We start from the raw sequence: 11,952 nt of genomic DNA on the forward strand, positions 1-11,952 counted from the left end.
ACACACACACCTACAGGGCCCTTCCAATGAGGGATCCATTTTTTAGTTTATTTCTAAGGATAGGCTATTTGACGAACTTCCCGATCATAAAATCACATCTCTACCATTCAACTTGTAGATCTATATGAGTAGATCACTTCTACAAGTTTTTAAAAGATTTGGTGATCATTAAGTCGTCCAAAACTTTGATTTACTTTTAATAAAATTGAACGGTTCATGTTTGTCAGAAAGTGTTGAATTTATTATTTAATCTCAACCATCCAAGATCATTAAAAAACAGATCTAATGGTGAGTTGTTATCCTTATAAATGAATAAAAAAAGGGATCCCTCATTGGAAGGACCATGTATACACCTATATAGCCTAATATATTTAGCTAGCAATATATATACCCATATATATATAACTATATGTTTGAAGCAAAATTCATGTCCAACATACTAGTTTGCAGATTTAGCTTTAGCTAAAGTAGTTAAAGTAATTAGCTATATTTATATATATATATATAGCAAGCTTCCTCTAAGGGATCCTTTTTTTTAGGTTATATGAGGGATTAAGGATTACACCAACTTTTCGATCACCATTTCCAATCTTAACCGTTCAATCTCTTCATATATATGAGTGGATCATTTCTGGAAATTTTCATCCCAATTGGTGATCGTTATGATTTTCCGAAGATTGACGATATTAAAGGTTAAAATTGATAACCAGTTATAGGAATATTACTGTTAGACAGTTGTTGGGTTGTGTTTATGCATTGAAGTGGATATTGGAGTGTTATGTATGGATTTGGGATTGGTTTTAGTCGAAATGGGTGTCCATAGTATATCTAATGGGTGTCCATAATAAATCTAAGTTAGAATGTTTAGTAAATTTGGGTTCAAAGTGAAAGAATGCATGTTTGATGATTGGCATAAGTTGAGTTTTATATTATTCTAACGAAATTTTCATTGGGTATATATATATATATATATATATATCTGTGTGTGTGTGTGTGTGCGTACATATACACACTCTTTGGCACTTGAGTAGGTTGTTTTGCGAGTTAAGTGTGGGATTTGGTTAAGTTGATGAGTTTAATTATTCTCCTGGAACTTTATATTGGAATGATAATAAATTGATATAGTTTTGGTGATGCATGAGACTTTGTATGGCCGGGTTGATTTGATTAAATGGGTATAGAAGAAAACATTTTAAATTGGTGTGTATCATGAAATGGTTCTTAAAAGTCCGTAAGTATGGTTTTGATTTTGGACTTATGGTGGTAAATGAGATGTTGTTAGGGAAGGTAGAGAAGTAGAATAAAATGTTGAACTACGAGTGACTTGATCCCTTTAAAAGGGTACGTAGGCAACCCGATCAAGTATTGGGTGCAGCTGCACATAAACAAAACAAAATTTAGGATTTCCTTATTTATTTTATTCGTTTATTCTTCTAACACCTGGGTCAGGGTGTTATAACAACAACGAAGCCGTCTCTCAGATAGCACGCCAACTCGCCTTCATAATGCCCACGGAGGGAAACCGTGGGCGGGATGCCCTAGTCTTCCCGGAATTGTTCAATCTCGGCCGCGGTCATGTTGCTCTCAGGCTCGCCGCACACGGTGCCGTCCTCCAAGATATATCGCCTAAACGAAGAAGAGCCGACGACGCTAGTCATCAGGATGCCGTGAAAAACCCCAGCAGACCAATCGACATCACGGGCGGGTACGGCATAGGTTACCTCTTCAGGCCTCAACATAGACGATTCACCCGGGCGGGATGGCCGACTTATGTACTCTTCCATCCTCTCGTTGTCATCTACTATCGGCCAAGAGGATGTGTTGGCCCCACTTAGGTCAGTAGTACTTCGAGAATCCATTCACCCTAGTATAACACAAACCCTAGCATCTATTAGCATGCGCCGCCGGGAGCAAGCACGCGTTGCACAAACTTAACAAAGCCTAAACCCATAAATCCCTAGAACACTAACATCCCCAGGTTTTGACCACCACAAAGTAACACAACAGAGGCAACAAAGTAGAGGCAACAAAACAAAAGCAGAGACAAAACAAACACACAGCATACGTGCAACAAAACAGAAGTGCAAAGCCACGCATAAAGCTTACCAGATTTTTGCCAAAACAGCAGCGCCGGAAACTCAGAGGGGTGGCAACACCTCACAATCGCAGTAATCGGCGACGGTGCAACGCGATGGAGCAAAAACAGGTAGTGAAAGCAAAAGGAAAAAAAGAGAGAAATCGGAGCAGAGAAAAACCAGAGTGAGAAGTGAGAAGACTGAAGGCGAAGAGGGGGGAAACGATTTATACAGAAACAGTGAGAAGTCGCCTCGATCCACGAAACGGCAGATTAAAAAACCACTTAACCGAAACGAGGCACCCCTAGCCGTCTGATCAAACCACAGGATGATGCCACGTGGCTTAAACTGCCATAGCTTCTTGAAGAAGGAAAGAATAAAGCGATATGCATTAATTGCTTGGCAGTTATCCCCAGGAATATGGCGACATCTGGCGAACATGCATTTAATGCACCTGCCACACCAACGCACAAACTTCAAAGTGAAACACATATCTCGGGTGAGTATCACTGAGATCATAACACCCAGTGTAAGACATATCTCGGGTGAGTATCACCGAGATCATAACACCAAGGGAAAAACATATCTCAGGTGAGTATCACCGAGATCATTCCACCCAGTGAAAGACATATCTCGGGTGAGTATCACCGAGATCATACTCACCGAGATATATGTCTTTCACTAGGTGTTATGATCTCGATCGGTGATACTCACCCGAGATATCTCTTACACTGGGTGTTATGATCTTGGTGATACTCACCCGAGATATGTGTTTCACTTTGAAGTTTGTGCGTTGCTATGACAGATGCATTAAATACATGTTCACCAGATGTCGTCATATTCCTAGGGATAACTGCCAAGCAATTAATGCATGTCGCTTCATTTTTTCCTTCTTCAAGAAGCTACGGCAGTTTAAGCCACGTGGCATCATCCTGCGGTTTGATCAGACGGCTAGGGGTGCCTCAGTTTCAATCAAGTGGTTTTTTAATCTGCTGTTTCGTGGATCGAGGCTACTTTTCACCGAGATCATTCCACCCAGTGAAAGACATATACTCCCTTTAAAAACAGAGCAAGTGGCTTGATAAACCACAGACGGCATTAACACCCCGTCACAATAACACCGGATATGGAAAGGGCTCTCTACCTTTGTCCATGGAAAATGTAACACCCGTTCAACTCACGTCATGAGTCCAAACTTGGGGGGACTATGGGCGGGAGCCCATTTGAAATATACTGGTCTACAGGCTTATTTTAGCAAGTCCCCACTCAAGATGTGTCTTAAATAGAAACTTGGGGGGACTTGTAGTCGGTTGTGCATAAAACAACCTCCCAAGCCAGTAAACCAGCAGGCATTCCACTAGAACCGAGGCCGCCCTATGGTTCCCGCCCATAAGTAGGGTGGGCCGAGCTCAATCTCGGTGGTAACGCTGGGCTTGGAACGACTGCAGAAGGCATAGGAGAGGTCTATATTTAAAACAGCAGCAAAGGTAAATATCCCACATCGATTTCCAAGCAAAGTGAACCCACGCTGGGCCATAAATACGGCCCAGCCACCAACTTGTCAGGTATCATTTACTATGCTAATAATTACACTTCACCTACAAATTCTGACTTAATCATTAGAGGAGGAAAGACCAGAAGCCCCCGATCATCCTTTTGTCCACAAGTCATCGGGAGGAAAGCTAATCACCCAATGGACACGTCATCAGCTTCTGCAACCCTATCCGAGATTGTACATAAACATATACTACCGTCGTAAACCTACTACAATCACCAACAAAAGATATTATCTCCAGTAACAAAAGATATTACCGCCGTAAACAAAAGTTATTACCGTCAAAAATAAATCTACTACCGCCAGCAACAAAAGTTACTACTGTCACCAACAAAAGATATTACCGCTAGGACAAAAAAATACTACCAAACAAAAACTACTATGGAGTAATACAAGATATACTCAAGTAATACAAAATCTACTCAAATATGTCGAAAATGTACTATCGCAATGACAGAAATATACTATAACTATGTTGAAAATATACAATCATATAATGATGTTGAGACTTTACAAATCTCGATTCCATTCATCTCATACACAACTAGTAAATTTCTCCTCCACTAAATTTCTATCGAATTAGAAATTCCAAATGAAGAGCAACAGCATAAAACATCACCCTACTCTTTGTTTACAATTTCTCAAAACCAAAGGAAACAAACTCCAGCCAAATTGCAATCGCATCTTACCAAGCAAAGGATTCAAACACTATCCAACCTACCAATGAAAACTATCAAATATACATGGAGAAAATTGAGGCCAGACAATAGACGTAGGATCGGAGCCGACCTCCAGCCATCCTCCGGCGGATCGCTTTTGAACTGAAACACCAGAAAATTGAAACCCTAAGTTACAGAGCAAAATTGATTTTCGATTGGAAAATTAGAGAGAGAGAAGAGCTTAACTAACCTCCGGATCCGTATAGCTCTCTAGATCTAATGTCGTGGAAGAAGGATATAGGATGTTGTTCTTGGCGCCGATGAAGGTCAACGACAGCGAGGGCCGAGCCCGGCCTTGATGCTGTTTTTGGCGTTGATGAGGTACTCGCCGATGCCGAAGATGGACAACGTCGTCGTCAGAATCGGAGGCCGAGAAGAGCGGCAGGCAAGAATGAGGTCGCCGGCGACGAGAGAGAGAGAGAGAGAGAGAGAGAGTTTCTTACGCTGAAAAAGTGAAGGTTTTGGTTGAGATAGAGCTGAGGGTATTTTAGGTATAGCCTAAAGCTAACTTAATGGATTTGGGCCACAAAATAGACTTATATGGGTAAAAAAATCATGGAGGACTTATGTGGGAGAAAATGTTGAGAATGTGACTTAGATGAAATTTTCTTTATAGGTCCACCCTAACATTTTACATATAAATGTTTTTTGTTTACGTACAAATCCCCGAAGACTTTTGAGCTGGTTGATGTTCATGTGAGTGAGATTGCACTGGGGAAGGTCCCAAACCTAGGGGTATTGAACAACATGGTGAAGTAAATTATAACATTTTAGGGTTACATGAGGATTGATATTTGCTTCTCATTGGTTCCCCTTATATCTCACTGTTAAATTGTTGTACTGCGACTGATCTCCCGTAATTAAAGGATGAGCAAGGCCATGTTAGCGTCCTCCTTCACCATGTCCTCTACCACCGGGGCTCGGTCCTTCTTCCTTAATCATCCCAATCGTTGATGGGCTCAGATAAAAATTTTGTTGTCCCTCGCTCGGATCGGCATTGCCACCACTTGGCAATCTTGTATATGCTTTATCAATTGTTATCTTTGATCCCTTATTCATAAGTGACAATGGACTCGGGTAAGAGTTTTGGTATCTACCTTGAGTGTCATCATGTCTGCCTCCAATGAACGGCCATGCGAAGTCCGTAGCCATTTTGGAACTGCTTATTGGTCGAGCTTGAGTTTCCTGAAGAGTAAAACTAAGAAGGAAGAGAAGAACTAGAGCACCATACCTTTCAGAACATAGGATAACAGCCATGTTGTATAGGTAGAAGGTATTGAGTTGCAAATATTTATTTGGTGGTACTTGATATGGGTCTAAGGCCCTTATATACGGGTACCAAAAGACTAAAAGTTCGAGTTCATTAAATCAAATCTATAATTTTCCAATCAGGCAAATCCTCATAGCTACCATGAAATTATAAATATGTAACAGAATTTTAGACAAAATCATTTAATGTGAAAGGGAATCCAGGACAACTTTACGTACCTTGTCATTGGTAGGTAAAAAGAAAACAAGAACCAAAAAAAAAAAAAAACCTATTCATACTTTTCTTTTTACTTTTTATGAAATGAAAAAATGTCATGAGAAATTTTATGAACACATCCTTAAATGTTAAATACACATCTTTTTTTTATACAAATTATATAAGACTTTATGGGTACGTAAAATTACCAAAAGATACATTTATATTAAAAGTGAAGAAACCTAATTAAAATAAAATATCTCGCTTTAGAGTTTTCTTCTCTTCTACGACAACAACGTATGTGAAGATAAAAGCCCTAATCAAAAATAGCTAGTGACAGTTATCATGAACAATTATAGTTTCAAGCAAAAACTGAAGACAACGTAATAGATTCTGATGGTATTTCTCAACCCTTAAGCAAGGTATGACTTCTCTATCTTTGATTAAGTTTGATCTACTACAAAATTTAGATTTTAGGGATTGTTTTTTGATTAGATAGTACAAATTGAAGTTGGAAATTTGGATTTTACTGTTCACGCTTGAAGTTGAATAAATTGAGTAGCAGATTTAGAAATGTATGTGTATAGTGAATGAGTTGTGTATTTAGTGAATAAGTTTTGTATTTTAAATGAGGGTATTATAGAAAGTTTGGGTATGTGTATCTAGTAAAATGTTAAAACAATAAAATTAATAAACGAGGTATTAAATATGAGATGTGTATCTAATAATTAGGAATGTGTTAGTAAAATTTTTCAAAGGTCATTCGTACATAATCCAAAAAAAAAAAGACTACGCTTTTATGCATGCATACATACACCAAACCCATTTTTGATTTCATAGATTATGCATGCACATCCTTTTTAATTAATGTAACTAGACATATATGTGCAAACACCCCTCTGCATACCGAGTCATGTTTTGGGCTAAGGACCAGAAAACCCGTCAGAAGAGATTGATTGCCAACATTCCAGCGATTGATCGTCAGAACCGATTCCTCTAATTTTTATTGGTTTTTGTTATTTTATTTCTCTATGAATTTCTTGTTGTTTTTTATTTCAATTATGTATTGAGAAATTTTAAATACACACCCTTAATCTCTTAATACACACCTCTACTATTTTATGTTTCTATTGAGATTTTATAGGTAAACTAAATGACTAAAACAAACATCTATTATTTTAAAAAAAATTCGCACTAGAAGTATTATTTTCAATCTTCTACCCTAAAATCATCAAAAATACGTCTTCTCCTCTAAACTCAACTCTTCTCCACAATTCATTTGGGTTGTCTTTTTTTTTTTTATTTTTTATTTTTTATATGTATTAGCTTTAGTTTGATCTTGTAGATCATATTTTCATCTACTGCATCTTTATCATGACATGTTTTATCACATAAATAACTAGCTAGTTATGTTTAATAGCTACCGTACTTCTACAGTTCTACTAGCTTGTGAATTTTGAAAACTTGTATTGGTGATTTGGAGTTAGGATATAACAATAATCATTTAATTATAAATTGAATGATGATAACCAAAAATTTCTAGCAAAAATTAGACGAAATAATATGTAAAAAGAGGTACCATATAGTAAATATATATTAATTATATTAAATAAATGGAATATTTCATAAATTAAGGGCATTTTAGGCAGTTTAGGATGTGTATTAAGTATAATACTGAAATAAAAAACTTGATAGGTGGTATATTAAGCAAGGGGTGTGTATTAAGATATTAGGGGTGTGTATTTAAAATTTCTCTTATGTATTCAGTAGCAATAACATGATCCACAAAAGGCTTTCAGTTTCAATTCATCATTTAATCCATTGCGATTTTACTTTTCTTCTTTCTCCTTTGCGGTAGAATGGTTATTTTATTTTTTATTTTTTTGTCTATCTTTATTTCAGGATCATAATATTACTACTGATGCTCTTGCTCAAGTGTTGATCCTCACTTGGTATATTTGGCATACTAGAAATAGGGTGACCTTTTGCGGCTTCTACTTTAGGAACTAATTATTGCAAGGCCAACCTAAAGTTTTTATGCCAATTTTTTATACATTTACACAACAAAAAGGGATCCTCGAGATCACAATTAAACTAAATTCAACTTTAATGGTTTCGTCAAGCGAAATTCAGCTTCTATAGACTTAATTTGTTTTAGAAACTCATAGGATAATTATGCTTAGATGTCGTTAATCTTTTTCTTTTAGTCTGTAAGTTGTGGGTATATGTCTATTCAAGTTGTATTCTCTTTTCAGTTTGTATTATGCGTTTGATTCAGTACGTTGTAATTTTTTTTGGTATGGTTTACTTTCAGGAATTGTTTAGATTATCATTGTATTATATGTGAAATGAGAGCGTGGCATTGGCTTAGTCATCCACTTTGTTTGTACTATCTTTTTCGATCAATAAATTTTTAGGTTAAGACGATGAGATAGTATTGGGTGTGTCTTCCTCCCATCTAGAAATCTAGAATATGGTATGGATTTTGATGCGATTAGGTTGCAGCAGACCTCCAAATCTCTCTTTCCGTAGGCGGCTAGTGACTGGCCTTGGAGCTTGTATGGAAGCCAAAGCATGTGATGGGGCACAAATGGAAATTGGCTTGGGATTCGGTTTGATGCGCCTCCGACCGATATTGACTTCTCCAATCATGGCGCAAAGGGTTCTATGGCTGCAACTGGGTTTAGGGATTGTTGTGCTTTCACTCGGTCAGATCTATTATGGGCTTTTCTTGCCTCTACTAGATTTCTATAAGGTTTTGGGCCTCCTGTACTGCCGAAATGCTTTTTGGGGTTCTACCCACTTTTTAGTTAGTCTTCTAGTGAGCCTATTCACTATGTATCGTGTTCATATAGTTGAATAAGCTCACTTGAATAAATGAGCAAAAATACTATATATATACACTGTGATTGCATATGCCTACAAATAGTAGCGGAAGTATATGTAACGGCTACTTTCTGGCCTCGTTTGTTTCGTGGAAAATAAGCATCAGGAAAGGAAAGTTGTTCCTTTCTTGCGTTTGGGGAAGCAAAAAGAAAAAGAAAACTTTCCAGATAAAAGGGAAAATGTGGAGGAAAGTGGTTCCTTCCAAAATCCAAATGAACCATTTTCCTTTCTACTTTCCATGCATTAATTACTCACAACACAATATTTTAATATATTTTTTAACAACTTTTCCGATGGTTTTCCTTACCTTACCAAACATCGAAATAGAAAGTTTATATGAAATTTTATTTCCGTTCTCTTTTCCTTCCCATGAGAAAGAGGAATGAACCACTTTCCTTTCCATTGAGTTTTTTCTCAATGAATTCTATTGATTTTCTTTAAAAAAAAACTGTCACTTTTCCAAAATCTCCCCTTAAAGGCGGACTACTTATTTATTTTATTTTATTTTTCTATGAACTGCTTATTTTGTGTTTACAAGCTGACATTTGGTAAACAGATCTTGGCTAGCTAACTTGCATGAAATAACTCATGCAGGCTCGACCGGCCGGCTTGATTTCCTAGGATTTCAAGTTATGTTATCAGATGGTTTCAATCAAATTTTGGTACACATTAAATTATATGCCCTATATATGATGTTATGGCTGACCAAACTAATTTGGGTGCACATCTCTCCTTCTTACTCTCAAGTCCTAATGAGATCAAAGCATTTTTTTAGTACATGCATAAAGATTATGAGCTCAAAATAAGTTTATAATACTCTTACACATCCACGCATACCAACACCAACATCAACAGTAAAACATATGGAATCTTCTTAGGTATCTACCAGTTTATGATACCTACATTTACTCATATAACAACAAATTTGTTGTTATTTTGGTAAAAATAGTCATTACTTAGGTAATTTTTGTTCTAGAAGAGGTAATTACTCAACTTATGACAATTTACAAGTTCATGAACAATTTGTTGTCGTTGTAGTAACTTGGTTCAATTATATGTAATTGTGTAAAAAAAATGTAGTAATTTTGTTGTCAATGTTGTAAATTTTACTCATCAATTAACTTGTAATTTTTGTTCATTTAATGGTAAATGAGTGTATGTTATACATTCTAGTAATACTGTAAACAACCCAAAATATATAATTCTCAACGAAACAACAATAATACATATAATGCAGCTTCTCATCGGACAAAGACAGAATTTTCAATAAAACAGATAAAAGAATACAAGAAAAGAAAGCACACCAATACCAACATCAGGCAAACACCAAATAATTTTGGTATTGTAAATTACTAAATTTAGTGCGTTGGTTTAGAAGATGAGGGAGATGCCACTAATCAGCAAATCATCTGCTAAAATCCTGTTTGCGGCCTCCGAAGGATGAAACCCGTCCCAAAACACATACTGAGACGCATTGGCGCATGTGCCAATGGACTTGGCATTGCATAGTATTGATGTTTCCAGCAACCCAGATCCACAACAACCCCTCCTTGTCTCAGCGAATCCACTGTCTTCTGGCTTCATGACGAGGTCGTAGAGAGGCTGGTAGATGTCAAAGACGACCAGCTTGAGTCCGGGCAGCTTAGTTTGCAAATTCTGGGATGTGGCGTTTAGCTTGTTGTTAAATGAGACTGCATCGCTGTTAAGCTTAGCCACGCACTCGTTGTCGCCCAATCCGAATAGTGTGATGGCCGCCGGAAGACATCCAAGTGGCGGCAGGGTGGTCACTCCGATTCTCCGTGCTCCCAAGGCATATAGATTCTGTAGTAATAGTAATCCGATAATTTTCTTAGCTAGCAACAATGTTGATTCATGTTATATATCACGTATGTAAATTAATTAACCTCTTTAATTGGTAAACAATTTGGGAAAATTATCTACGTTGGAAAAGAGTGCATGGTGATTGATCTATATATGTAAGTATATATGAACGTATACATATGCATGTTTGAGAACTTGCCTGTATGAAGCTTCCATAGGATTGCATGAGAATGTCAGAGAACTGATCTGCCGTATAGACCTTGTTAAGAAGAGGATTAACGTAGTAGTTTTGAACAAAATCACTGCTCCCAGCACTAACGAGGTATATTGCACCCGATATGATTAATGTAGCATTCACTTTGCCTCCAATTCCTCGCACCTTATTTTGATATTCCTTGTAGTACTGTACCTGCTGGCTCAGTGAAATTGCACCCTGCAACACCGGCCAAGTACAATATAATTATTTTAGATATATGAATCTTTTTGTGTGAATCCAAGAGAGAGCGTTAAGAATTCAAGGAAGCAGGAGTTTACAAATAACTTTGCTGTAGCTTCATAATAGCCAGAACCAGCTGAAGCAAAGTTGGCACCAATCAAGAGGTTTTTTCCGGTGGCTTCTCCGCTAAGATAGGCTGGTTGGTAAGAAGTAAAGCCGAGGTTTTCAGCTGTGAGAAAAGAACCCAAAAGGTTAGAGAAAGACCTAATTATAACTTGACCTAGTTCATTGGATGCAAAGAAAATACAAGGTACTGATAATAGCTATATATGTATATCTATATGTACCAGTGAAGTCTGAAGCAAGCTTTCCATTGCAGAACCTGCCGGTTGGATTATGATTGATAAAGTCTCGTCCGTAAGGAGGGAAATTGGATTTGACTAAGGTGAGGAGGTCGTTGTTATTACCAACATCCACAACTGAGTCTCCAAAAATGAACATTGCAGGAACCAAAGGCTGGCCGTCAACCACATCATGGAGCAGTGGAATTAGAAGAAGAAAGCAGGGACGAAACCAAGACCACAAACAACCCATAATTTGGACTCTTTTGTTACTTGTTTCGAAAGTTACACTTGGTCGCTGAGAAAGATAGGCACTGAAGTATAGAAATATATGAAGAGCCTTGGGGAGTAATGAAGTGATGTAAAGTTCACAAAAGCAGAAAAGGGAAAGAAAAAAAGAAGAAAAGTTATGACTGAAGAGGTAGAACTTAGCAGTAGTGTCTTTTATCTCCAGGATTTATGCCCAGTTATAAAAATTTGCATAAATTAATAGGGGGTGGTTCATGGAGTGTCTTAATGAAGTATTGTTTGAGCTGTTTTAGCAATTCTATTGCACAAAAGGTGGTAACTTCATTTCATTCAAGATTGACACTTGACCCAATTTAGACCTGTATCATGTGTAAATATATATATATATATATATATATATATATA

The 11,952-nt window shown here is 37.2% G+C and overlaps 1 protein-coding gene across 1 annotated transcript; it reads right to left on the minus strand.

Moving 5' to 3' along the window:
- Positions 1–10,029: 10,029 nt before the first annotated feature.
- On the minus strand, positions 10,030–11,551 carry LOC101309336 (GDSL esterase/lipase At5g22810-like). Its single transcript, XM_004295594.1, has 4 exons — positions 11,305–11,551; positions 11,056–11,186; positions 10,721–10,954; positions 10,030–10,521 (listed from the first exon to the last, which is right to left on the minus strand). Exons 1-4 carry the CDS (start codon positions 11,549–11,551, stop codon positions 10,072–10,074), a joined length of 1,062 nt encoding a protein of 353 aa, XP_004295642.1. The 3' UTR covers positions 10,030–10,071.
- Between the last annotated feature and the right edge of the window lie 401 nt (positions 11,552–11,952).

The sequence above is a fragment of the Fragaria vesca genome, linkage group LG3, assembly GCF_000184155.1.
Source record: "Fragaria vesca subsp. vesca linkage group LG3, FraVesHawaii_1.0, whole genome shotgun sequence".
Taxonomy (NCBI): Eukaryota; Viridiplantae; Streptophyta; class Magnoliopsida; order Rosales; family Rosaceae; genus Fragaria; species Fragaria vesca.

Coding starts and splice junctions, on each gene's coding strand:
- LOC101309336 (XM_004295594.1), bottom strand. CDS start 11,551: ATGGGTTGTTTGTGGTCTTGGTTTCGTCCCTGCTTTCTTCTTCTAATT. Junction 10,955..11,055: donor AAGCTACAGCAAAGTTATTT/GTAAACTCCTGC, acceptor CCGGTGTTGCAG/GGTGCAATTTCACTGAGCCA. Junction 10,522..10,720: donor CCTATGGAAGCTTCATACAG/GCAAGTTCTCAA, acceptor CTATTACTACAG/AATCTATATGCCTTGGGAGC.